The sequence below is a fragment of the Hypomesus nipponensis genome, chromosome 20 (genome assembly GCF_054491055.1).
Source record: "Hypomesus nipponensis isolate SF chromosome 20, ASM5449105v1, whole genome shotgun sequence".
NCBI classification, from domain to species: domain Eukaryota; kingdom Metazoa; phylum Chordata; class Actinopteri; order Osmeriformes; family Osmeridae; genus Hypomesus; species Hypomesus nipponensis.
The window spans coordinates 4,015,729-4,042,859 of record NC_140380.1 but is presented as its reverse complement, the minus strand read 5'-3'; the positions used below and the strand labels follow the sequence as shown (position 1 = coordinate 4,042,859).

At 51.3% G+C, this 27,131-nt stretch overlaps 3 protein-coding genes and 1 non-coding gene across 4 annotated transcripts; 2 read left to right on the top strand and 2 right to left on the bottom strand.

The window, feature by feature from the left end:
- Positions 1–233: 233 nt before the first annotated feature.
- LOC146245206 (CCR4-NOT transcription complex subunit 6-like) lies at positions 234–6,180 on the bottom strand. The gene is made up of 12 exons (XM_084683820.1): positions 5,971–6,180; positions 4,408–4,529; positions 4,035–4,221; positions 3,810–3,895; positions 3,578–3,679; positions 3,294–3,362; positions 2,987–3,144; positions 2,603–2,757; positions 2,320–2,474; positions 1,453–1,686; positions 1,157–1,359; positions 234–647 (listed from the first exon to the last, which is right to left on the bottom strand). Exons 2-12 carry the CDS (start codon positions 4,517–4,519, stop codon positions 432–434), a joined length of 1,677 nt encoding a protein of 558 aa, XP_084539946.1. The 5' UTR covers positions 4,520–4,529; positions 5,971–6,180; the 3' UTR covers positions 234–431.
- Positions 6,181–12,181: 6,001 nt separating this feature from the next.
- Positions 12,182–15,145, top strand: LOC146245205 (uncharacterized). Its single transcript, XM_084684008.1, has 2 exons — positions 12,182–12,917; positions 13,329–15,145. Exons 1-2 carry the CDS (start codon positions 12,452–12,454, stop codon positions 15,143–15,145), a joined length of 2,283 nt encoding a protein of 760 aa, XP_084540134.1. The 5' UTR covers positions 12,182–12,451.
- Positions 15,146–16,447: 1,302 nt separating this feature from the next.
- On the bottom strand, positions 16,448–16,529 carry trnas-gcu (transfer RNA serine (anticodon GCU)). The gene has a single exon. It is a non-coding gene; the product is annotated as a tRNA-Ser (tRNA).
- Positions 16,530–16,951: 422 nt separating this feature from the next.
- Positions 16,952–26,877, top strand: dpp3 (dipeptidyl-peptidase 3). The gene is made up of 18 exons (XM_084683605.1): positions 16,952–17,101; positions 18,313–18,617; positions 18,901–18,990; positions 19,137–19,274; positions 19,663–19,737; positions 19,829–19,919; positions 20,035–20,165; positions 20,734–20,864; positions 20,975–21,033; positions 21,225–21,419; positions 21,584–21,696; positions 22,318–22,410; positions 22,581–22,643; positions 22,748–22,872; positions 22,993–23,113; positions 25,370–25,549; positions 26,072–26,234; positions 26,359–26,877. Exons 1-18 carry the CDS (start codon positions 17,017–17,019, stop codon positions 26,499–26,501), a joined length of 2,301 nt encoding a protein of 766 aa, XP_084539731.1. The 5' UTR covers positions 16,952–17,016; the 3' UTR covers positions 26,502–26,877.
- The last annotated feature ends 254 nt before the right edge of the window (positions 26,878–27,131 follow it).

Below are 27,131 nucleotides of genomic sequence, written 5' to 3'. Positions count from 1 at the left end.
CCCACCCCCACCCCCACACACACCACCCCCACATGCGCAGAACAGAACAACACGACACACACCGGTCCCTGTGTCCACAACACCCGACTTCCTCATTCCTGAAGAAGCTCCTCCTCATGTTGGGGGGGGGGGGGGGTGTACGTGCATGTGTGTGTACACAGAGTGACCCCCCCCTCCCTCCACCACCACCACCACCAACCCCCCCCCCCCCCCACCTCTTCCAATTTCCGCTGGCTGTCCTCCGAGCTGGGTAGAACATGTGTCTTAATCCGTCCTCTTGGTTGACGTTGCGCGCGCGCGGGGCGGGGCTGGGCGGGGAACCCCCCAAAAACGAGGTGGAAACACGCGTGTGAGAGCAGGGGTAGAGAGCGGGCGCTGTCTCCCCCTGCTGGCGGGCCGGGGGAGGACAGGAGGGCGGGAGGGAGGGGGAACTACCTGCGCGCGGGCATGTGCAGGCCGTTGAGGGGGCACGGGGGCAGGGAGAGGAGCAGCTCCAGCTGGGCAAACAGGCAGAAGTGGTCGGAGGGGATGTGGGGGTGCGGGCAGCCGCTCACGTTGTTCTCCTGGAGCCAGTGGGGGTCCAGGGGGCCCAGCACGCCCAGCACGTTCAGGGTCGGCTGGGAGTAGAAGATGTAGTCGATGATGCCCTGGAGTGGAGAGACCGAGAGAGAGGGAGAGAGAGGGATACCGAGAGAGAGAGAGGAATACCGAGAGAGAGAGGGATACCGAGAGAGAGAGAGGGATACCGAGAGAGAGAGAGGGAAACCGAGAGAGAGAGGGATACCGAGAGAGAGATTTCAATGTTGATTTCTTAAAGCATTTATTGGGCAGTCAAAACTTCCAGATACTGACAAGTTACACCACCATGGACATTACGACGCCATTACACAGGTGCTGGATAGGAGACAAATATATGAAATGCAACCCACTGTTACAAATGAAACACTAGCGACCTCTCCCTATCGACGATGCACAAGACACAGAGAGAGCCAGAGAGAGAGCCGGAGAGAGAGCCGGAGAGAGAGCCGGAGAGAGAGCCGGAGAGAGAGCCGGAGAGAGAGCCGGAGAGAGAGCCGGAGAGAGAGCCGGAGAGAGAGCCGGAGAGAGAATTGTACCTGCATGGACATGGGTGCACGTGTATGCGCGTGAGCCTCACCTTGAAGTCGAAGGTGTAGTTGGTGTAGGGCATCATGCCGTTGTCGTAGGCGCTCTTCAGCTTGAAGCCGTGCGTGATCCTGCCGTTGGACGTGCCGTTCTTGCCGTTACAGTTGAAGTTGGTCAGGCTGTCGATGTAGCGCAGCTCCTTAAAGTCCTTGTGGGTGCTGTCCACGCCGCCCGTACTCAGGTACTCGACCACACCTGGGGAGAGAGAGACGGCAGGGTTACACACACACACACACACACACACACACACCTGGAGAACACAGGAAGCGGGCTCACACACGCGCATACCCGAGTCGGGGAGGGAGTTGAGGTCGGCGCAGAGCACCAGCGGGACGGCGTTGGTCTCCCCGGAGACGGAGGAGAGCTTGAGGGAGCGCGTGGCCTTGTCCACGATGTTCTTGACCTCCGACAGGAACATCATGGTCTGGACCAGCTTCACGTCCGAGTACTCCGGGTCCCAGTGCATGTGGGCGTTGGCCACCAGGAGGAGCTGCTTCTCCATGCCGTGGAGGGACTTCCCCGCTGTGAGTGTGTGTGTGTGTGTTTGTGCGTGTGTGTGTGGGGGGGGGGGGGTGAAGAGAGGTAGAGGTGAAGAGATATAAATAAAAGGAGCGAGAGAAACAGATAGTTGGAGATTCATCAAAAAAGAATGCATGTGTTTGTGTGTGTGCATGTGTTTAATAATAATAATAATAAATTGTTAAGCAGAAGGTTGCATGGGTTGAGAATTACAGAATAGGGGGAATTTTGAACCTACAACCTCATGTTCTCTTGATCTGCAGTTGAATGCTCCACCACTGCCCTAACCCTTATGGACGTGTGTATGTGTATGCATCTATGTGTGTATGTATGCATGTGTGTGCGTATGCATATTGAAGCATGTGTGTGCGTGTATGCGTGTACACACGTGTGTGTATGCATGCACGTGTGTGTGTATGCACACGAGTGTCTGTGTGTGTGTATGCATGCACGTGTGTGGGTGTGTGTGTATGCACACGTGTGTCTGTGTGTGTGTATGCATGCACGTGTGTCTGTGTGTGTATGCACACGTGTGTCTGTGTGTGTGTATGCACACGTGTGTCTGTGTGTGTGTATGCACACGTGTGTCTGTGTGTGTGTATGCATGCACGTGTGTGGGTGTGTGTGTGTGCTCACCGCTCTGCTCCATCATCTCCTTGCGAACCTCCAGCAGCACGGCCACCCCGATGTTGTCCTTGGTCATCACCCTGTTCAGCATGGCCTCCGAGCCCTCAGAGTTGGCCATGGCCAGCTGGTTGAACTCCACCGTGTGCTTCTGGACCACACTGAACCTGCAAGTGAGGAGAGCGGAGGAGGGGGGACGAGAGGATTAGAGTCGTCCTACAAAAGCTGTTGTCTCCGAGGCCGACGATGTGAGGGGCCGGCCTGCGCCGGCCTGCGCCAGACCAGACGGACTCACTTCTCGGTCCTGTAGAAGATGGCGCAGCCGTCGACGTGCTTGCGGTCAGACTCGGACATGGTCCTGGCCCGGGACTTGGGGCTGAAGAAGCCCTCGTAGCCCTGCTCCTTCAGCTCTGGCAGGAAGTAGTTGTAGTACTGCTCCGTCTCCACTTCCTGCCCGGGGGGGGGGGGGGGGACACCAGGGGAAGACCTCAGCCACTCGCGTGTACGTATCTCCCTCCGAGTGTGGGTGTGTATTTGGGATCTCTGCGCGTGCGTGCGTCTTGGTCTGTGAGGATGTGTGTGTGTGTGTGTGTGTGTGTGTGTGTCTTGGTCTGTGAGGATGTGTGTGTGTGTGTGTGTCTTGGTCTGTGAGGATGTGTGTGTGTGTGTGTGTGTGTACCTGCAGGCTGATGATGTCTGCGTTGCAGCTGAGGATCTCCTGCATGATGCTCTTCTTGCGGTAGTCCCAGCTGAGAGCCCAGGACGGACAGTAGCCGTACAGCTGGCGCGTCGCGTACTTATCACACAGCACGTTGTAGCACATGACCGAGAACAGGGCTGTACACACACGCGCGCACACACACAGAGAAAGACACACGCACGGGGACACACACAGGTTACAGCTGGAGGTACAGTGAGAATGGACGAGAGACACACAGATGGAAGTGTGTATGTGCGTGTAGCGCGTGCGTGGTGTGGGTGTCTACCTGCTGGGCGTGTCCGGTCTGGCTCCTGGAGAACGACCCAAGAGCGCTGGGGGGGCTGCTCTGGAGAGACTGAGGGGGAGGGGAGAGAGGGAGAGAGGGAGAGAGGGAGAGAGGGAGAGAAATGAGGAGGGGGGAGAAAAGGGGAGGGAGGGAGAGAAAGAGAGAGAGAGGAGGGGAGAGAGAGAGAGAGAGAGAGAAAGGTAAGACACTGCAGAACGGAGTGGTCACACTATCTCCCTCCTCACTTGCACTCACCCCCCCCACACACACACACACACACACACCTCTCTTGGTGCCGGCCAGGTTGTCTAGCAGGTAGTTGAGGAGGCGTCTGGTTCCATCATGTTCCTGGTACAGACTCATGATCTCCTGGGCCAGGGGGTTGCCTGGGGAACACACGCAGGTCAGCCAGGACACACACCCACTACCACTTTCCAACAGGCTAACTGGCCGTTCCATGGAATCCAAGGATTGTCCTATCCCAGTCCAGACTAGCTGGCAGGGGGTGGGTCTCACCTTTCAGCCCCAGGGTCTGAAGCTGGAATAGCTTGCCCAGCTCAAACGGCAGCACACGCAGCTGGTTGTTGTTCAGAAGGAGTTCCCTGGAGGACAGGAAGTGGAGAGGAAGTAGACAGGAGAGGTTGGGTCAGACTGGGCCTCACGTAAACCAGGAAACTGTTCAGGGTTTCATTTATTTGTTTGGGGAAGCAACTGGGTGCATGATGGGAGTTGTAGTCAGACCTGAGAGACACCATGTTGCCCAGCTCTGCGGGCAGGCTGCGGATCTTGTTGGAGGAGAGGTCCAGGTAGACCAGGTTATGGAGCTTGGCGATGTCGGGCGGGATGCGGGACAGGGAGTTGTCGCTGATGTGGAGCGCCGTGAGGTGAGTCAGAGACCATAGTGCCGTACTCAGGCTCCGCACCTTACCTGAGATGGAGCGAGGCAGGGGGGGAAGTTGAGGGAGGGTTAGTAACAATAAGCTTTCTTTGGCCTACCTATGCCTCTTAACTAATACTGCATCAATAGTGTATCAATAGGGTTTCTAACTGTGTTTCTAGTGTATCGAGTCTGTTTCTTTGGCCCTACATGTGTAAACTGGAAACCAGTCCTCACCACTGATCTCCAGCTCTGCCCAGTAAGACTTCTTCCCACTGGCCGCCTCCTCGCTGGACATGATTGTGTACATCCGCCTGGGGTCAGGGGGGTCATATTTCTCCTTGGGCATTCCTGTAACACTGGAGCCCACACGCGATGCAAATGTAAGGCCGGTAAACCCACGCTCACATTCAACATGTGTAACCCGTACGGCGTGACCTGCTCAAATGTACGAATACCAATATCTAACTAACACAGCACATCCCCAAATCCTTATCTCTCACACACGCACACACAGCAAGGTTGGTCCAACCTTAATAAGACATTTATGTTGGTAAGTTCAATACGTTCAGTTAGCCAACCCGCCGCTAGTCTCGTCTGCCTCATGGCTCGAACCCAAACTTCACAACGGGCCGTGTTTACATAACCGATCCGAATATCAAATCCGCTAGCAATGTGATAGTCCGTATTAATTCTAAACATGAATAAATAATGTAACGTTTGGACATTGTCGACTTTTATGATTACTCCCCAACAATTGCAAGACATCGCAGTGTGCCAGAATGACCGTGTCTTCACGTCGAACACGTTCCTTTCAATGGACCACTCTCCAGCATATTAACCCTTTTAGATGATAACCAGCCAGTTGTAACCTGGCAGTCCGTGTAACGTTGGCCAGCCGCTTGCGTGCAGTACTTGAAGTTTATATAACATGCTTTAGTCTTGCGGGGTTTGTTTGAGCTATTCTGGCCAGATACCTGATTGCCTAACTAAGATTAATGGTATACTTTGATTTGGAGCAATACAAATGCCATCCAAATGTGCGTGTTTGATAAATGTAAATACAGTTCCGAGACAAAAGCACAAGCTAGATAGCCGAAATATATTTAAGTTTCGTTAGCATCTACTGCAGCAACCTACCAATAATATCTAGTGCTGCTAACATTCCAGGAACTTCTGAATGAACGTGTTAGTTTTATCTTGCAACTATAGCTAACAATAGGTAACTTATCTGAAATCACACATCACTTGCTGTCCCAGTTACATTCTTTAGGTTGGGTAGCTAGCTTTTTAACGCAGTGTATTATGTATGAATGGCTGATTTGATCGCGTATATGTAGCTAACAATTTATTAATTGGCCAGGTAGCTGATAAAAACAACAACAACAACGGAATGAACTAAGTAGTTTTTTTCAGTACACTGTTTTTACGTGAGTCTACCTAGGGACGGGTTAACTATTGATGTATTACAAAGAAACAACCTTCCGAGTACTAGGACAACGAACAAAAAGGCATCCCTCATGGATTACCACGTTTTGTTAGCAGATGATGTGCTAAACAGGTTAGCAAATAACAGCTAACTTAGCTAGCTAATAGAACTACCAAGCTGTGTGGGCAATTATTTTCATTGTTAGCAATTTTGCTATGTAGCTAGTGCTAGGGAACAGCTAATGTTAGCCTTAGCAGGCTAATTATTTAGTACCCAAACACAGCTAGCTAGCTGGGGTTTCAGTAATTCACTGAAAATAAACGAATGTTAAGCTCTCATTCGTAATCACACATTGAGGTTTCGTGCTTTACCTGTAAGATCATACCAGTCACAGCGATGGCGATTGCGTGTTTCCTTTGTTACTAGCTAGCAAGCTATTTCACTTTAATGTCAGCTGTTCCGGCTGTTAGCTAGCTACCCTCTCTGAAAGAAAACAAGAATCATGGCGTCTGACAGATTTTTGGCCTGTGATAACAACGTTCGTCGTGATTGGCTGTTTCTGAAACGTCTTTGCGTAGCGTCGATGGAGCTTGCGTCTTTCTCAGGAACGTACTGTACTTAGCGAATAAGTGATTTTCGTGTAAAGGACTTTCACTCATAGCACTGTGATAACCAAGTAGAGAAGTTCACTCACGACATTGCTCTTTCCATCAGGGCTGGTGACAATCACACACATGCATGACAACATACATATTCATAACTTTCATACCAGAAAACATAAATCCATATAGAATTAAATGTACATCTGTTCAATAAGGTAATTTTGGAATTGTTTAAGTCCCCGTCCGTTTCTCTTCAGCAAAGCTTGCCGCCAAAGAAGCTGCCACGTGTTTTCAGGTGTTGTCTAGTATAAACACATCTTGTGTGCCACCTGCGGGTCTATTATTTTCAGTTGAGAGAATGAGGATCTTTTCATCCCTTTTGACAATTTCAAGTTGTTTTCTAGGGTGATAAGACTTTGTTCTTGTCAAGTTCAATTTAATGTCGGCCACTCTCTGAGTGAATGAACCTCACAGATTTCTGCTTTGAGGTCAGAGAGCTTCATCTTAAACTTTACTTTCAGCTGAGCAGGATATATCACATATATCATATGTCACAGCCAGGGAAGTCTGGGTCTTCTTCTCTCCGCCATTATCTTCTCTACCCCTTTGTCCGTCTTTCTCTCTCTGTGCCTGAGGGCTTCTGGCCTCAGCCGTTGACCCGACAACCTCTACATCTTTGTCATGCATCTTTTTAAACCATGCCTCCTGGCAGTCTCTTAGGTGACATCCTCACCCTGGGCCATTACTGCTCCTGTAGATGCAGCTCCAAGGCTGCAGTACTAAACGTTACCAGCAGAGGGTGTCAGCAGTTAACACCTAGACCAGGGGTCCCCAACCCTGCTCCTGGAGAGCTACCAGCCTGTGTCTCCAACCACACTTATTTGACCTGATTCAACACGAGTTATCTGATCAACAAACTGATTATTAGGACTAGTTTGGTGTAGGAGCAAACTCCTACAGGCAGGTAGCTCTCCAGGAACAAGGTTGGAGACCACTGACCTAAGGACAGAGAGAGAGAGAGAGAGAGAGAGGTGTTCAACAACAGTAAGGGTTTCCCTTCCCAAGGCTCTGTGCCGCAGCCCCCTTGGGTACCTGCACTGCCCTTTTCCCACCAGCTAGAGCCACTGCTGTTCTTGACTTCTTCCAGCTGACTGACTCTTTCTATGGCTCCTTCTCATCTCCCGTTTGCAGCCCCAAACCCTCCCAGTTCTTCTGATGATGGTAGTCTCAGCCCACACTGGCTGTCATAGGTGTGTGTGTAAAGATGTATGATTGTTAGGTCAGTTCTAAATATTGGATTTAGAGGCACTGGTTCAAGAGTACGTATCGGTTTATACTGGGTAATAGATACTGGTTCGAGTGTAAGTGTGTCTATACACAGGTATACCTTGTTCATCGGTACTGTCAGCTCTAGATACTGGTTTATTTATATTGGTTTAAACACTGGTTTATAGGTGTTGGTTCAAGACTAAGTACTGGTTCAGACAAACTCTCCCCAGTAGCTCCTCTCATCCATCCAGATGAGAAGCAGGCTGTTCAACAGTAGACATTTCCTTTTTGTGTGAAGGTATTTCCTGCCCCGCTGAAACCTAACCCCTGTCCAAAAACAAACCCAGCTATGGACACACTGCCTCAGACAGACAGGAACCCTTTGGAACACATGGATGCCTGGACCGTGGTGTGGAGGAGGACCATTCCCGAGTGGGTTGAGTTGTGTTTCAGTTAGGGTTCAGTTGGGGGTCTGGTTGAGGTTGAGTTGGGGTCTGGTTGAGGTTAAGTTGGGTTTGGTTGAGGTTAAGTTGGGGTCTGGTTGAACTTAAGTTGGGATCTGGATGAGGTTGAATTGGGGTGTGGTTGAGGTTAAGTTGGGGTCTGGCTGAGGTTCAGTTGGGGTCTCGTTGAGGTTAGATTGGCGTGTTTAGATTCAGGTGCTCTGGTTTCTCTCTGCTCTGGGCCTGGGAGTTGGTGAGGAGAGAAGAGAAGGAGAGGTAGAGGAGTAGGCTGAGAATGAGAGGGTGAGGGCAGGGGAGAAGAGGGTGGGGGCAGGAGAGGGTGAGGGGGTGGGGGTCCATGTTAAGGGGTCTCTGGGGTGTCGTGTTGTGGTGGTGGGTAGGGGTGAGGAGGTCAGTGGGGTTACCAGAGGGGACTGGGGGGTTAGAGGAGGGCGGGCTTCAGGAGACCAGCAGACGGAGAGACAGGAACTGGAGTAGTTCCAGTTTGCAGCTTTATGTGGCTCTGCTCGGCTCTGAATGTCATCTTACTGTTAATGGTTCTACCATGCTGCTGCCACATAGACCTGTTATAGACCGCACTGGAGTACAGTCATTCCTCACTGCCTCTGTGTGTGTGAGAGAAAGTGAGGGAGTGGGAAGAGGGGGATGAAAGAGAGAGAGAAAGAGTGAGGGAGAGAGAAAAAGTGAGGGAGAGGGTTGAGAATGGAGGAGAAAGAGAGACAAGGGAAGGGGGTTAGGAGAGAGCATGAGGAGGGTGGGGGGAGGGGGGCGCATGGAAAAACTGAGAATATCCATCTGGTGAATTAATGCTCCATGTGTCAGTTCTGTATCCAGGATAGTTTTCCCCATCACAGAGATAGTCTATTGGTACAGTATGATATCTCTTGCTGAGTCAAAGGAGGATAGGTGATCTGTTAGTACAGTCTGACGCCCCTGGCTGAGCCAAAAAGGATAGGTGATCTATTAGTACAGTATGACACTCTTGGCTAAGCCAAGGGAGGATAGATCATCTATTAGTACAGTATGATGTCGCTGACTGAGCTTCATGTGGATAGGTGATCTATTAGTACAGTCTGATGTCCCTAATACAGGTGTTCAGGTGATTAGACGGAACAGAAACTTGGAGTACATTTATGTGCATTGCCCTCCCAGTCATCTGTGTATTTGCTTAAATGAGCAGAGAGAGTGCTTTATCAAGTCAGTTTGCAGTTAAACTTTGCTTTTTAAACCCCCCACTGATAGACAAACTCAAAGCTTTCCATAGTGTGGACAGAATAACCATTCTTTGGACAGAAGCACATCTTTTTCCCATTCGTGCAGATGTAGCCTGGGAGGGTGACCGCATGGCTCTCTGGGTAATTGTTTCAGCGTGTAGCCAGAGCCCCAGTGCATCGTGGGTAGTCGAGATGTCTGACAAACAAATTAAACGAAACATCTAAACTGTGTATGATACCTGGAGTCTATGGAGTAAGGAGAGGAGGTGAGGGGATAGGAGAGGAGGTGAGGGGATAGGAGAGGAGGTGAGGGGCTAGGGGAGGAGGTGAGGGCTAGAGGAAGAGAAGAGGGATAGGGAAATGGGTGAGGGGCTACGAGAAGAGGAGGAGAGGGGCCAGGGGAGGTCATGGCCCACAGCTGGGAGCTATCCAGTAGGAAACTGCTCCTTGGAAGCAGACTGGAGGTCTAGGTGAACAGCAGACTGGATGTCTGGGTGTGGAAGTGAACTAGAGGTCTGGGTGTGAAAGTGGACTGGAGGTCTGGGTGTGAAAGTGGACTGGAGGTCTGGGTGTGGAAGTGGACTGGAGGTCTGGGTGTGAAAGTGGACTGGAGGTCTAAGTGTGGAAGTGGACTGGAGGTCTAAGTGTGGAAGTGGACTGGAGGTCTAAGTGTGGAAGTGGACTGGAGGTCTAAGTGTGGAAGTGGACTGGAGGTCTAAGTGTGGAAGTGGACTGGAGGTCTAAGTGTGGAAGTGGACTAGAGGTCGAGGTGAGCAGGAGACAGAAGGTCTGTTCTATCCATTCCTCCTCTGGAATGTGGGTCCGAGGCATTCAGATGAGGAGCCTTTGTTGGGAGGGGGAGGAGCCGACAGAGCAGACGCGATCAGAAGCAGTAATAGAAAAAGCAGATGAAACCTGAGTGGGTGAAGGGGGGTAAAACACAGGGGGGGAGGTAATGAGGAGGGATGGGGGGTAGAGTCGGGAGGATGAAGACGGCAGGAGGGGAGGGGGTAGAAAAGAGAGGTGGAAGAAATACAGAAGAGGCTGGAAAGAGGTAGAAAGAATAAGTCGAGAAGGGAGAAGGAGAAAATGAGGCGAAAGGAAGAAGAGGAAGGGAGGGGAGAGATATGTGGAAGGATAGGGGAGATGGGGATACTGACCTGACCACATCTCTCCTCCTTTCTCCTTGTCCCTGGTGTGTCTGAGAGCATATTCAGCCTGCAAAGCAACTCCTGTAGCAAAACCTCACTGCTTCTACCTTTGAGGTTCTCTTCTAGGTTCTCTCAACTTTAACCAGGATCTGTTTTCTAGGACCGTAAAGTTTCTAGAGAAATTGTACATTTTTACAGAGAGGTTCTCTGATCTCAAGATTTATTTATGTTCTCTAGGCTCAGGGTTGTCTGGGTTCTTGAGTGCAGGGTTCTCAAGGTTATTTAGGTTGGCCGGGTTCTTTTGGTCTTCAGTCTGGGTTCTCCTGGGATTTCCAGGGTTCTGTGGAAGTGGCAAGGCTGTTTGTTTTGGTTAATAGTTAAACCGCTGTAGCAGGACAGGCATTTCCTGTGCTTGTGCTGGACTCCACAGTCAGACTGTCCTTGGATACACAGCCTGGCTAATTACCAGACACTGGGTAGTTGCACAGACCGGCCTACGACAGCCTAGCATACAAACCTAAATAGTACTGACTGTGTATACAGGGCGAATCTACATAACGCACAACCTAAATATGTTGCACACAGACCTACAGTACGTAGTACAGATTGTTCTAGTTTCTATAGCTCACAGACCTAACTTTTACACACAGACTTACTTATTACATACTCTATACAGGTCTAGTCTACATAGCACACATACATAGTACACAGACACCAACAGCACACAAACCTCCCTAGTACAGGCTGTGCTAGTTTCCATAGCACACAAACCTGACTTGTACACATACCCACCTAGTGCAGACTGTGTATACAGGTCTAGTCTATATAGCACACAGTCATAACTAGTACACAGAGACCAACAGCACACGACCTACCTAGTGCACAGACCTAAATAGACTGTTCTGGTCCACATTGTGAGGGGTAGAAGGGGTAAAGAGAGGGGTAGATGGGGTAAGGTGGAGTGGATGGGTAGATGGGGTAAAGGGAGGGATGGATGGGGTGAGAGAGGGGTAGACAGGCAAAGAGAGGACTAGATGGGTAAAGAAAGTGATGGATGGAATAAAGAGAGGAGTGAGCAGGGTTGCCCCAATTTTTTCTCAAATGCCCAGAATCTTTTAGGAAAATATAATAATATGAGTCCAACGGAACATTTATATTACATAAAGCTTAAAAAACGTGCATTAACTGAGGAAGTCTCTATCAAAACTCACGTCTAACATAGACTATGTCCTAGGATTGGGCTAAGCCCCTAGTGTTTATAACGTTTGGCTCCGCCCCTGGGGTAGAAGGGTAGATGGAGTACAGAGAGAGGTGGATGAGGAGATGTGGTAAAGAAAGGGGTAAATGTGGTTAGAGAAACACCTAGAAGACCATTAGATAGAGCTTCCAGTTCACATCCAGCTCCCGCAGTCTGGTCTCTGAGTTTGCAACTATAGGATGGAAGGAGTGAAGGGGGAAGAATATAGGACAGATAGAATGATCTGGGGATAGTTTCCATTCTTCTGGAGAGTTCTATTGCTGTGGTGGTGTTGGTGTGTGTGTGTGTGTGTGTGTGTGTCAGTGTGTGGAGAGAGGGTGGAGGAGGGGGGTGGCAGAGTTATGAAAACCATACGGCACAAGGGAAAAGCTGAGTCCGGCATAACCCCCCCCCCCCCTCCCCCATCACCCCTCCTCTACCTCCCTCTCCATCTCCTTCTCCTCCACACTCGCTACCCACCCCCTCTTCTAAAAACATACAATTCTTTTTCCGCTACGTTTTACCCCTCTCTCTGCTCTCCCCCTCACTGCCCTCCCTCTCTCTGTCCTCCCCCCCCCCTCTCTCTCTCTGGTCCCTCCCCTCCCTCTTTCTTTCTTTCTTCCTTTCAGATCAGTCAGAATTCTGGAGCAGGAGAGGCAGGAGACTGGAGAAAGAGGAGCTTAGCCAGGACGATTGGAGAGATACTGTACTGCTAGGATAGCCAAGAGGTACTGAGGTAGGAGGCTAGGAGACTGAGGCAGGAAACTAGGAGACTGAGGTAGGTGAGGCGGGTTACCTGAGGCTGCAGACAGGTACGGCGGGGTAGGACAAGACAGGACAGGACCAGGTTAGGCCAGTGTAGGGTAGGAAAGACTAGGGTAGAGTAGGCCAGGAGTGCAAGGTTGCAGTTTCCCCATGGTACTGTGGAGGATGAGCAGTATTGGGCTTCTCTGTGTGCTGGGTGTGCTGCTGTGTGTCTGTAGGCCCCCAGGCTGTCTAGCCCAGGGTCAGGGCCGGCCTCAGGGCCAGGTGAGGGGGCAGCAGGGGGGTGTGAGGAGGCAGGCAGGGGGTCAGGGCCGGGGCCAGGGAGCGGAGCTGGAGGAGGAGCTGAGGGAACAGGATGCTCTATGCTTTGCGGGGGGATGCTACGTGGTATACTTCCAACGGAAGACCTTCCGAGAGTCGCTGAGGAGCTGCAAGGACAAGGGCGGTAACCTGGCGACCGTGCGCAACGAGGAGGAAGCGGGCGTGGTCCACGAGCTGCTGTCGTCTGTAGAGACGCGTGGGCCGAGGACCAGGCTCCGCCTCTGGATCGGCCTTCAGCGCCAGCCCCGCCAGTGCTCCTCCACGCGCCCCCTCAGGGGATTCACCTGGGTGTCAGGTGAGTTGGAAAACCCTAAAAAGTCGTTTTTGAGAAAGAACTGTTGGTGGAGCCATTTGTGGAACAATCAGTTGGTGAAAGTGTGATGGCTAGAACCTTCTTTGACAACATGGTTGTCGAACCAGTAGAACCATAATGGTTCTCCAAAAGGTACATCTGGATAACTTTTTAAAGTCCAATGTTCCATGCAGGACCACAAGGTTTCCACAGCCAAGCTTTGAATTGATTGTAATTGAACTTAAATTCAGATTAAATTGAAGGTTTTTCAATTCAATTCAATTGAAAGATTTTTCAATTGCATGCAATTATTCAATCAAAATAAAGTTCACGAGGGAAATTTAACCCTAGAACTTTAGCATGAGTGTGCAGTGAGTTCCGGACGTTTAACGAGCGCCTCTGTCTGGTCCCCAGGCGAGCCGGACGGCGAGTACACGGACTGGCTGCGTGCAGACCCCCCGGGGAGCTGTGCCGTGCCTCGCTGTGTGGCCATCAGTGTCAACACGGCCGAGGAGGCGCGCGAGCAGCACGACAACTTCCGCTGGCTGGACGGTGCCTGCGCCCTGGCCGTGGACGGCTTCCTGTGCCTGCACTCCTACCGCGGCATGTGTCGCCCCCTGGAGGCGGAGGGCGGCGGCGCTGCCGTCTACACCACCCCCCTGGGCCTGGTCAGTACCCTGCTCACCTTCCTCCCCTACGGGTCTGTGGGGACTCTGCCCTGCCCTCCCGGCGCCCCTGGACCCTCTGTGCTGTGTACGGAGCGGGAGGATGGGGTTGTAGGCTGGTCCCAGGATGCCCCCCTGTGCTCTGAGACCCCTCAGGACTTCTGCGAGGAAGACAACGGTGGCTGCGAGCACTACTGCCAGAACTCCGACACGGACTTCTACTGCACGTGCTCAGAAGGCTTCTCTCTGGCGAGCGATGAGACCAGCTGCCTCCCACACACCAGCCCGACCCCCGACGAGGAGCCGGACCCGGCCACGGACATCCCGGACCAAGACCGCGCCGGCCCCAGCCTCCCCTGCTCCTCCATGGGCTGCGAGTCCAGCTGCGAGCAGGGCCCCCGAGGGATTCGCTGCACCTGCCATCCCGGCTTCCTGCTGGGGCGAGACGGGCGGAGCTGCGTGGACGTGGACGAGTGCAGCCAGGCGCCGTGCCCTCAGACCTGCTTCAACCTCCCCGGAACCTTCGAGTGCGGCTGTCACCAAGGTTACGAGCAGGACCAAGACGGGGAGTGTGTGTGCGCGCGGGGATATGAACCTAACGAGGACGGAGAATGCGTGTGCAGGCACGGATTCCAACTCAACAGGGAGGGAGTGTGTGTGGACATTGACGAGTGCCTGACGCCGGACACATGTCAGCACATGTGCCTGAACTATGTGGGAGGGTTCGAGTGCTACTGCAGGTCAGGGTTCAAGCTGCTGGCCGACCTGTACTCCTGTAGGCCTCTCCCAGAGGACTATGACTCCTCCACAGCAACAACATCACCCCTGACCCCTGACCTTGATGACGAGCCTGGCTACAACCCTGATCTCGGCCATGATCCCAACTCCCTTGAGTGGCACACGAATCCCCCCAGTGATGATGAGTTACTGCCCCTGTCCACACAGACCTCTATGGTCCACTATGAGCACTTCACAATGCCTGGGGCTGGGGCTGGGGCTGGGGCTGGGGCTGGGGCTGGGGCTGGGGCTGGGGCTGGGGCTGGGGCTGGGGCTGGGGCTGGGGCTGGGGCTGGGGCTGGGGCTGGGGCTGGGGCTGGAACTGGGGCTGGGGCTGGAGATGGAGATGGAGATGAAACTAGGGCTGGGACTTGGACTGAGACTGGGGCTGGGGTTGGTACTGGGGCTGGGGCTGATGCAGGGACTAGGACTAGAGCTGGGGCTGGGGCTGGGACTGGGACTGAGTCTGAGACTGGAACTGAGACAAAGCCTGTCTCTGGGAAAGGAAAACCATCCGTGTCTGAAGCCAAGCCTGGGTCAGAGCAGCAGGAGGGCACAGGCAGGAAAAGGCAGGATCGTAGCTGGCTGCTGGTAGCCCTGCTGGTGCCCCTGTGTGTGTTCATCGTGGTGATGCTGGCGCTCGGAATTGTCTACTGCACCAGCTGTGCTGTGAATCAGAACAAGGGCCTGACAGACTGCTACCGCTGGGTCCTACCTGCCACCTCGCCCCAGGACAACAGAACCTCCAAGACTGGAACGTGTTCAAATGGACAGGGAGGGAGGGACTGAGGGGAAGGGAGGGAGGGAGGGAGGGAGGGAGGGAGGGAGGGAGGGAGGGAGGGAGGGAGGGAGGGAGGGAGGGAGGGAGGGAGGGAGGGAGGGAGGGAGGGAGGGAGGGAGGGAGGGAGGGAGGGAGGGAGGGAGGGAGGGAGGGAGGGAGGGAGGGAGTCTAACTAATCATTTCCACTGCTGGGTTTTTGTTTGTTTGTGTTTTTTTCTATCTTCTTCTAAAATCACAACTGGCTATTGTGCGTTGAGGCTTCAAAGACCGGAGATGTTTATGGTTGGCCCTGTGTCTCTCAGAGCAGATCTGACGTGGTGATTACAAGATCAAGCTCATTGACCTAGAGAGACACAGACCAGGGAGGTGGAGTGGTCTACACACAGCTGAGTCTTAGGCCTGGGGTTGGGGATTGATGCTGGAAGCTGGGGCTCAGGCTGGGTTTAGGGTTGAAAGCTGGGGCTGGTGTCTGGAGTTAGGGTTGGGACTGGAGGCTGGGGGTGAAGTTGAGGGCTGGGCCTGAGGGTTGGGGCTGGGAGGGGGCCCAGGCAAAGCTGGGAGCGCAGGAGTCAGGACCAGTCACATCTCTAAGCACACACACACACACCCAGGGCACACACAGTCAGCACAGGAGCCGTCATGAAGCTAATATTTAAGGTCTCTCAACTCTACCAGCCCTGACAACCAGACAACTTCTTTCAGCATTGGAAAAACACCACGCAGGCAGGATCATATTACAGTGGGGTTCTGTTGGTCCTGGAGTTTTCAAACGCACGTTCAGTCAACCTGCTTTAGTTAAACGTACTGGGTCCTTGTAAATACTTTGCACTGAATATGTATGGAATTTCAATAAAATCAGTAAACTGTTGAACGCTTGTAATGTGAGATTAATTGTTCAGTGAAACGGACAGCAACGTGTCAAACTAAAAAAGATTTTCTTCTCGAGAATGTATTAGCAGCGCCATCTGGTGTTGGTGATATGGCAGAGCCAGACATTACGTTGTCTCTCAGTACTTCCATTGCGAGTCTCCAGACGGAGTAAAGTGGTCTGTAAAAACAGAGATCTGCAACCCTGTTTCTGGAGAGCTACCGTCCTGAAAGATTTACAGTTTAACCTTGATTTACCAGAAACATGTAATTCAACAAATTGAAGTAATTCATTATCAAATTTGGTAGGTGCAAGTAGCTACAAGACTACTTTCTATAGTCATAGTAAGGCACTCCTGGCTACGGGATTTGGCATCGTAATTGAACACAACATAAACCAGTTTACGGACGCCTTTATATGTACTTCTCACTCAAAAATGTTCCGACGAGGATGGGATTCGAACCCACGCGTGCAGAGCACAATGGATTAGCAGTCCATCGCCTTAACCACTCGGCCACCTCGTCCAGTTGCACGAGGTGTCACAAAGAAAAACCAACAAAAAAAAAAAAAAAAAAAAGAAATACAGATGTTATAATGAAATAATCTGCGTTATTATGAGATTTACAAAACTATATCTTTGCTAGGAGCTATTACGGTTTGAAAATAATTAGATTTGACTCCTTTTACTCAGAGAGAACTCAGACTACGCATTTCATTGGTTAATGTTTAACGAGGAGTGGGGTTGCCAGGTTCACAGAATTGTATTCAAATCAACCAATGTTGACCTAAAATGTATTTTGTGTTGGGCCAGTCCAAGGCAAACATTTATGTGTATTACGACAACTTCACCTCATTTCGCTTTGAAAAATATTGTACTGAAATCAATACCTGCCATCAAATTTCGTAGTTTTTATTTTGCTTTCGAGTTTCTTTCAGCATTTTAGGGGAATCATTGGATTGAAACTGGCAACCCCAAGAGAGGAAGTGATTTGAGCGTGAGACGGCAATTTAATGTTTCGATTCAGAGTTTCATATAAACTGGTGACCAGCTACAGTGTACATTGGCTGTACTTCAATAAATTGAATTCCCCAAAAGGTGCGTATAAAATCAATATACTTTAAATAACATTCAAAGCTTCTGTTGGAACAAGTGGTTAGCATATTTGACACGGGGGAAGCATAATAACCTTAACCGGCATTATTCATTCAGTCAGCCAACACGGTATTCAAGTCCTAGCTAGTAGAGTAGCTAGCTAGCTAGCACATATGGACACTTAATATCGATCTTATGTTGTCGTGATGGTCAGGTAGTACTAACTATCTCGGTGAGCAAAATTGGTTTTAGGTGGCTGCTGAGAAATGGGCTTTGACACTAAACCAGGCAAGGCAGACTATGCTATGCTTAGTTAACGTAAGTAATCAGACTCGAGAACACATCCTCCGGCCCAGACAAGTCAGAGCTCTCGAGTCTCACGCGTTTGCCGTGAGGCTCGAGCATTTCATCCATTTCTCACGCAACAGCTTGTGTTTCTCACGCATTTCAACTATTTTCTCACGCTGATAAATAATGGATAACTTGTCCCGCTATATACAATGAATGGACGAGGCGCAGGCATACTGAGATGAAAGTAGTATCGAGTTAAACAGAGTAGTAAAAAGCCAATCAGAGAACATCACCTGCACTTCAGAGCGCTGCAAGTGTGTTCAATTACCAGTGAGTAATTGTGAGTCGCCCTAGTAGAACCGTAGTTAAGAAAGTGAAAGCATGAAAGGTTATCTAAAATATGATCTAGGTTACGACTAAAATTAGTCAATGATTGAAGTCAGCTCAATGTCTAGCTATCAAATGTTCGCTAGGTTTTAGTTCTGATTAGTTGAATCCAGCTGTCAGTACACTTATATGTATTATTACTACCTGCGATTCAGTGGATGTTACTGACTGTTCCTCTAGCCTGTTAACTCTGTACTGACGGTTTTCCTGACAAACATGTATGCTGCATTTGCTGACTGTTCCTCTAAGCAGCATGGCTACTAAACTTTGACCTATTAACTGTTTCCCTGACTGGCTTGTCCATCATCTGTACTGACTGTTAGTAACAGGCCTAACGACCATCTGTAATGACCGTTTACTGTCTGTTTCTCGAAGCAGCATGGTAACTATACGTAGGCCCACTGACTTTGTCAAACCAGCTTGGCCACTGTACTTCATGTCTACTGACCGAACAGTTCCACGAACAGGCCTGTCTGCTGTATTTACTGATTGTGTCTCTCGTCGTTCTGTCCCGCCGCGGGTCTCCTCCCCCACAGGCTTCGCGACCGTGAGCAGCAGGAAGTTGACGACCATGGTGGACTCCCAGTACTTCCTGCCAAACGACATTGGCGTCTCCGCCCTGGATTGCCGCGAGGCTTTCCGTCTGCTGTCGCCGCGGGAGCAGCTGTACTCTCACTTCCTGTCGCGGGCGGCGTGGTACGGCGGCCTGGCCGTGCTGCTCCAGACGTCTCCGGAGTCGTCCGGCATCTACGTCCTTCTGCAGAGGCTGTTCCGGGGGCAGGACCCCGACCAGCTGGGGGAGGTGGCTACCGCTGCTGGGCTCAGCGCTGAGGAGTACCAGGTACGGGCATACACAAACACACACACTCTCACTCATACATACACACAATGCACATCTACAGTGTTATTTAGTCATTTAAGTCATTTAGCAGACGATCTAATCCAGAACGACTTACAGTACTTATGTATATACACACACACACACACACACACACACACACACACACACACAATGAAATCATCCACCACTATGTTAGGACTCTCATGTCAACAAATGTCAATGTACACGCTGTGGGCACAGCACTGAAGGGACATCACTGTGTGCGTGTCTGTCTCTCTCGCAGGCCTTCCTGGTCTATGCTGCTGGCCTGTATGCCAACATGGGAAACTACAAGTCCTTTGGAGACACCAAGTTCATCCCCAACCTGCCCCAGGTAGAGACTCACTGTGAAACAATGCTGCTGTACCGCCAAGCTGTCCCCATGTCTCCCTGGTGACCTGGACATGCTATCGGGATGCCTGTGTTGTGTCAGAACAGTTCTGATGGACGTGGGGCTCTAACACTGTTGCGATGCTCCAGGAGAAGCTGAAGGCGCTGGTGTGGCGTAGCCAGGCGTTCAAGGATAGCCCGGCCGACATGGAGGCCCTGTGGGACAGCTGCTCCACACGCCTCTACTCCCTGGAGGAGCGCCAGAAACAGCTGGGCCTGGGGGACAAGGTGAGCGCCCACCACCTGTGCCTGGGGGCACAGCACACCTGGGGAGGGTTGAGGGTGTGGCTGGCGTGCAGATGGGGTCATTGGATGTCCCAGATGTTGGGATTCAAGGTGTGGGTCAGGTCATTTGATGTGGGCAGTTTGATAATGATGGTGTATGGTTGCTCCTGGCGTCATGATACTGTGAAACCTGATGTGTTGTTATATCATCATACCTGGGGTGTAATAATAACATGATATTTGAGGTGTTATCATAACATGATATCCACAGCGTCAGGACAACATGATACCTGAGGTGTCATCATAAGACGATACCTGAGGTGTCCTTATAACATGATACCTGAAATGCAGGTCTGTGTTTGACTCGTGTGTGTGTGTGTTCCTTCTCCAGGGAACCACCACCTACTTCTCAGGTAACTGTGGTCTGAAGGATGCAGAGCTGGCCCAGAGGTTCCTGGACTCCAAGGTAAGCTGGCCTCTCTCCACATGTCCACCCGTCATGTCTTGATTTTCTTCGGAAAAACGGTACCAGTGTGCGTCTCTCCTTCTTCCTGCAGAAGCTGAGTGCCTACAACACTCGTCTGTTCAAGAAGGAGGGGGGAGGGAAGACGTGCTACGAGGTCCGCCTGGCCTCTGCTGTGACCACAGGTGAGGGGGAGGAGGGGGAGATAAAGACAGATTTGGAAGGAGGGGAGACGGATGCAGGGAGTGGAGAGTGAAATTCCCCGCTCTCAGAACCTCTGGTGGTTGTCGTTGCGTGCAGACTGTGCGGTGGACGGCGAGGGGGAGACCTGCTGCGGCAGGTTTGAGTTTGAGGGCTGTGTGTTCACGGTGCAGAGAGGAGACTACGCTCACCTCATGAAGAAGGCCAGTGACAACCTGCACAAGGCCCAGGTCAGAGTCCTCTTGTACACTACTAACCCCAACCTGCCCCTAACCCAAGGACAGAGTCCTCTAGTACAGTACTAACCCCAACCTGCACTAACCCCAGGACAGAGCCCTGTAGTACATGTAGTCCTCAAGTACGATGTTTCTCAAATGGTGGGTCGCGATCTGGTGTGGAGTGGGTGGCGGGCGTGTGCTTTGGCTCCATCAAAAAGCCTTACTGTTATTGTTAAGTTAAGTGACCAAACTTCCAATGGTGCACTTTTTATTAACGAAGTTGTGTAGGCTCACACCTAGCTGCCCCCATTATAGAACACAAATAATTACTGCACAAATTGTTTTGTTAAATAAATTACAGTGGTCTGGAGATTAAGCAATGTTTGGGTTGTGACTTCATGACCGAGGACAAATGTCCTGAGGTTAGACCAGTAGAGAACCATTGCTCTAGTGCACTTCTTCCGCGGACTCCACCCCACTGCACAGTCGAGTACCCCGACCCAGTAGTCTCCACAATAGACCACCGCAGCCCAGATGGTATGTGCTCTGGTGGGCTGACCCCTTCACCTCTGACTGACAGGCTCATGCTGCCAATGAGAACCAGCGGCGCATGCTGGAGGAGTACGAGCGCAGCTTCACTCTGGGCTCGGTGGACGCTCACAAGGAGGGCTCGCGCTACTGGATCAAAGACAAGGGGCCAATCGTGGAGAGGTAAGAATGCTGAGGCCCGCCCCTCTGGGGACCGACGCGGTGTGTGTGTGTGTGTGTGCGCTTGTGCGCAACAGGGCAAAGTGTCGACCGGTGTCTGCTCTCCTCCACAGCTACATAGGCTTCATAGAGAGCTACAGAGACCCGTTTGGATCCAGAGGAGAGTTTGAAGGTACCGGCCAGCTGCACCTCACTCTATTACCACGGTGATTAGGGATGCGGGGACTGTTGCCACGGAGACGAGGGGTTTCAGGGGTCCTTGCTCGTCAGGATTTGAAGGGTTATCATAGTGATTTGGGGGTTTTAACGATTGTTGCTTTTGTGATTAGGGTGTCATGGGTTACTGCGGCGGCTGTGTTTCAGGGTTTGTTGCGGTGGTGAACAAGGCGATGAGCGCTCGTTTCGGCAGCCTGGTGGGCTCTGCCGAGGTGCTACTGCCGGAGCTGCCCTGGCCACAGGCCTTCGAGAAGGACCGCTTCCTCAAGCCTGACTTCACCTCCCTGGACGTCCTCACCTTCGCCGGCAGCGGCATCCCCGCTGGCATCAACATCCCCAACTGTGGGTACCACACACACACACACACACACACGCGTGTAGTGGTATCCCTGCTGGCATCAACATTCCCAACTGCACACACGCACAAGCAAACGCACAAGAGTTCTTAATACCTAATCATACTTGCTGTGTTATCAGAGACAGAGTGTGTGTGTTTGTGTGTCCAGATGACGACATCAGGCAGTCGGAGGGCTTTAAGAACGTCTCCCTGGGCAACGTGCTGGCGGTGGCCTACGCTACCCAGAAGGACAAGCTCACCTTCCTGGAGGAGGAGGACAAGGTCTGCCTGCCTGCCTGTCTGTCTGTCAGGATGTGTAACCTGCCTGTCTGTCTGTCTCAGGATGTGTAACCTGCCTGTCTGTCAGGATGTGTAACCTGTCTGTCTGTCAGGATGTGTAACCTGCCTGTCTGTCAGGATGTGTAACCTGCCTGTCTGTCAGGATGTGTAACCTGTCTGTCTGTCAGGATGTGTAACCTGTCTGTCTGTCAGGATGTGTAACCTGTCTGTCTGTCTGTCTGTCTGTCTGTCTGTCAGGATGTGTAACCTGTCTGTCTGTCTGTCTGTCAGGATGTGTAACCTGTCTGTCTGTCTGTCTGTCAGGATGTGTAACCTGTCTGTCTGTCAGGATGTGTAACCTGTCTGTCTGTCTGTCTGTCTGTCTGTCTGTCTGTCAGGATGTGTAACCTGTCTGTCTGTCTGTCTGTCTGTCTGTCTGTCAGGATGTGTAACCTGTCTGTCTGTCTGTCTGTCAGGATGTGTAACCTGTCTGTCTGTCTGTCTGTCTGTCTGTCAGGATGTGTAACCTGTCTGTCTGTCTGTCTGTCAGGATGTGTAACCTGTCTGTCTGTCTGTCTGTCTGTCTGTCAGGATGTGTAACCTGTCTGTCTGTCTGTCTGTCAGGATGTGTATATCCAGTGGAAGGGTCCATCGTTCGAGGTGCAGGTGGGCCTTCATGAGCTGCTGGGACACGGGAGCGGAAAGCTGTTCGTCCAGGTCAGACACACACACATTCACTTACATTCGCAAGTCTCACACACACACACACACACACATACATTCATGTCACACACACTCACATACACATGTTACATAGACACACATACATACACAGGTCAAACGCACACACTTGATTTCCATTCTGAATATGACTCCTCCCTGTTTAGGATGAGAATGGAAAGTTGAACTTTGAGAAGGAGAAGGTTGTGAACCCAGAGACTGGAGAACCGGTGAGTCCACACACACACACACACACACACACACACACACACACACACACACACACAAACACACACACAGACACACATGTCTGACCTGTGTGTGTTTGTGTCAGATCTCCAGCTGGTACCAGGGCAGTGAGACCTGGGACAGTAAGTTCTCCACCATCGCCTCCTCCTATGAAGAATGTCGAGCGGAGTGTGTGGGCCTCTACCTGTGTCTCAACAAGCACGTGCTCAGGTCTGCGCTCACACACTTGCACACACACAGAGCTTACCACTGAAGTATGTCATGATTATGGCACTGGTGTGTGTGTGTGTGTGATGCTAATGTTATGTTGTGTCTCACCTGTGTGTGCAGCATATTTGGCCACGAGGGCCATGATGCGGAGGAGGTGGTGTATGTGAACTGGCTGAACATGGTGCGAGCTGGGCTGCTGGGGCTGGAGTTCTACACCCCTGAGAGCCAGAGCTGGAGACAGGTACCCAGCACACTATTACACACTGCACACTACACCTTATACCCTGCACACTATTACACACTGCACACTACACCTTATACCCTGCACACTTACACACTGCACACTACACCTTATACCCTGCACACTATTACTCACTGCACACTACACCTTACACCCTGCACACTATTACACACTGCACACTACACCTTATACCCTGCACACTATTACACACTGCACACTACACCTTATACCCTGCACACTATTACACACTGCACACTACACCTTATACCCTGCACACTACACCTTATACCCTGCACACTATTACACACTGCACACTACACCTTATACCCTGCACACTATTACACACTGCACACTACACCTTATACCCTGCACACTATTACACACTGCACACTACACCTTATACCCTGCACACTATTACACACTGCACACTACACCTTATACCCTGCACACTACACCTTATACCCTGCACACTACACCTTATACCCTGCACACTATTACACACTGCACACTACACCTTATACCCTGCACACTATTACACACTGCACACTACACCTTATACCCTGCACACTTACACACTGCACACTACACCTTATACCCTGCACACTATTACTCACTGCACACTACACCTTACACCCTGCACACTATTACACACTGCACACTACACCTTATACCCTGCACACTATTACACACTGCACACTACACCTTATACCCTGCACACTATTACACACTGCACACTACACCTTATACCCTGCACACTACACCTTATACCCTGCACACTATTACACACTGCACACTACACCTTATACCCTGCACACTATTACACACTGCACACTACACCTTATACCCTGCACACTATTACACACTGCACACTACACCTTATACCCTGCACACTATTACACACTGCACACTACACCTTATACCCTGCACACTACACCTTATACCCTGCACACTATTACACACTGCACACTACACCTTATGCCCTGCACACTATTACACACTGCACACTACACCTTATACCCTGCACACTATTACTCACTGCACACTACACCTTACACCCTGCACACTATTACACACTGCACACTACACCTTATACCCTGCACACTACACCTTATACCCTGCACACTACACCTTATACCCTGCACACTATTACTCACTGCACACTACACCTTACACCCTGCACACTATTACACACTGCACACTACACCTTATACCCTGCACACTATTACTCACTGCACACTACATCTTACACCCTGCACACTATTACACACTGCACACTACACCTTATACCCTGCACACTACACCTTATACCCTGCACACTATTACACACTGCACACTACACCTTATACCCTGCACACTATTACACACTGCACACTACACCTTATACCCTGCACACTATTACACACTGCACACTACATCTTACACCCTGCACACTATTACACGCTGCACACTACACCTTACACCTTACACACTGCACCTCACACACTGCACCTTACACACTGCACCTTACACTGCACCTTACACTGCACCTTACACTGCACCTTACACTGCACCTTACACACTGCACCTTACACACTGCACACTGCACCTTACACACTGCACACTGCACCTTACACACTGCACACTGCACCTTACACACTGCACACTGCACCTTACACACTGCACACTGCACCTTACACACTGCACACTACACCTTACACACTGCACACTACACCTTACACACTGCACACTACACCTTGCACACTGCACACTACACCTTGCACACTACACCTTACACACTGCACACTACACCTTACACACTGCAGCTTACACCTTACACACTGCACACTACACCTTACACACTGTACACTACACCTTACACACTGCACACTACATTATACCCTGCACACTACACATTATACCCTGCACACTACACATTATACCCTGCACACTACACATTGCACCCTGTACACTAGATATTGCACCCTGTACACTAGATATTGCACCCTGCACACTAGATATTGCACCCTGCACACTAGATATTGCACATAATCAATCAAACCTTATTGATATAGCACAAGTTATCCAACAAATGCAACTACAATTGTTCCACTCCAATGTAAAAAGATGACAATAAAGATTAACTTAATCAGGCATCACAAAACACCTTGTTTGTGCATAAGTCCACCCGGGCTTTCTTGCCACCTTTCCACTTCTTTTTGCCCCGACACACACCAGTCAGTAACCTGTGTGTGTGTGTGTGTGTGTGTGTGTGTGCAGGCTCACATGCAGGCCAGGTATGTGATCCTGCGCGTGCTGCTGGAGGCAGGCCAGGGCCTGGTGACGCTGCAGGAGTGCAGCGGGGCGGACGGCCTCCCCGACGCCCGCATCTCCATCGACCGCGCCAAGATCCACACGGTGGGCAAGGGCGCCATCGAGAAGTTCCTCTGCAAGCTGCAGGTACTCGCCGCTCTCCTCCTCCAGCCCCGTCCTCACAGGCCGCTCCGGGCAGGAATGTCGCGGCTTCGCGCCGCGTCACAGCTCCGTGTGAAAGGCACGGACGCGGAATAGGGGGTCGTGGTTGCACCGGTATGAAGCTGGCTGCAGAGGTAGTCACAGAGCTGAAACGCGTCTCATGTCAAAGGGAGAGCGTTGAAGGGCCACACGCGCTAGCAACAGTGCTGATGTTGCGCCTCTGATTCCAGAACGCCAGCATGCTATCTAAAATCACACACTGGGCGACATTATGCGGGCTTTGTTTGGTTCAGTGTCAACGAGCAAATCTGGCAGAATCACAAGTCCTCTTTTCGGCGATATTGCAAGATTTCTCCACAAAAGGGTGTGTTAAAAAAATTAATATATTTCTTTAACTCTGTCCCTTTCTGTTTCTGTTCTCCCAAATCGTTTTTGGTCCTTGCTCTAGCTGGTCTAGCTGGTCTACCGGTGTCCTAACGTTGTTCTGTGTTGTCCGCGTTCCTGCAGGTCCACAAGTCAACGGCGGACGTAGAGGGGGGGCGCAGCCTGTACGAGGGCTACTCTGCTGTGAGCGACAGCGGAACTCACAACTTCATGCGTCTGAGAGAGACCGTTCTGCTGCGGAAGGAAGCCCGCAAGATGTTTGTCCAGGCCAACACCAGAGTCAAAGGTCAGTCCTCCCATCCGCCCCATAGACCAGACCCTGACCTGTTGTGGTTGTACCTAAGGGCTGTGTGTTGGTGTGTGGAGTGGAGGGAAAGGAGGAAGGTGTTGAACGTGTCCGTGTGTTCCAGGAGACGCAGTGGAGCTGGTGGAGTATGACGGCAGCGCCGCCGGTCTCATCCGCTCCTTCGTGGAGCGTTTCCCCGACGACGCTGAGGAGGTGGAGGCGGAGCTTCTGGCGCTGAGCAAAAAAGACTGCTCCTGCTGGTGCTGATGTAACCTGGGAGGGCTGAGGGCTTCTAGAACCCCCCCCCCGCTCCCTGAAACCTTCTAGAAAACCTGGTGATTGGAACGTTCTACAACCTCCCGCTCCCTGGAACCTTCTAGAACACTCCGGTGACTGGAATGTTCTAGAAGTTTCCGGGAACTTGCAGAGACCTCTTGGTCCATCTGGGAGGAGTCGAACGGAGAGACTGGACCCGGGGGTTTCTGGCTGGTTGAGCCACACACAGCCAGCCACCCAAGCAAGCCCTCCAGTTATGTTGACATGTTGGAACAGCAAGTTGTGTCTCAGACTTTGAGAAGGTCTCGTGCTGAGGGCACTGTGATGCCAGCCTGCCTATGCAACAATAAACTGGGTCTCAACCACACATGCCCCTGCCTCCTCTCCTCTGTCTGGCCTCCCAGAGGTATATGTGCGGTTTTGGAGAAGGGAGGAAATGGGATGGAGGGAAAGGAGGAAGGGGAAATCAGGAAGAAGGGATTGAAACCAACAGGAAAGAGGGATGGGAACTGAAGATGCAACATGATAAAATGTGTTTCAACAACAGTGGTTTTATTATGTCAATACAATTCCCACCAACAGCATAGGCTAGGTCTATATACAGTGAATAATGATGTCTAT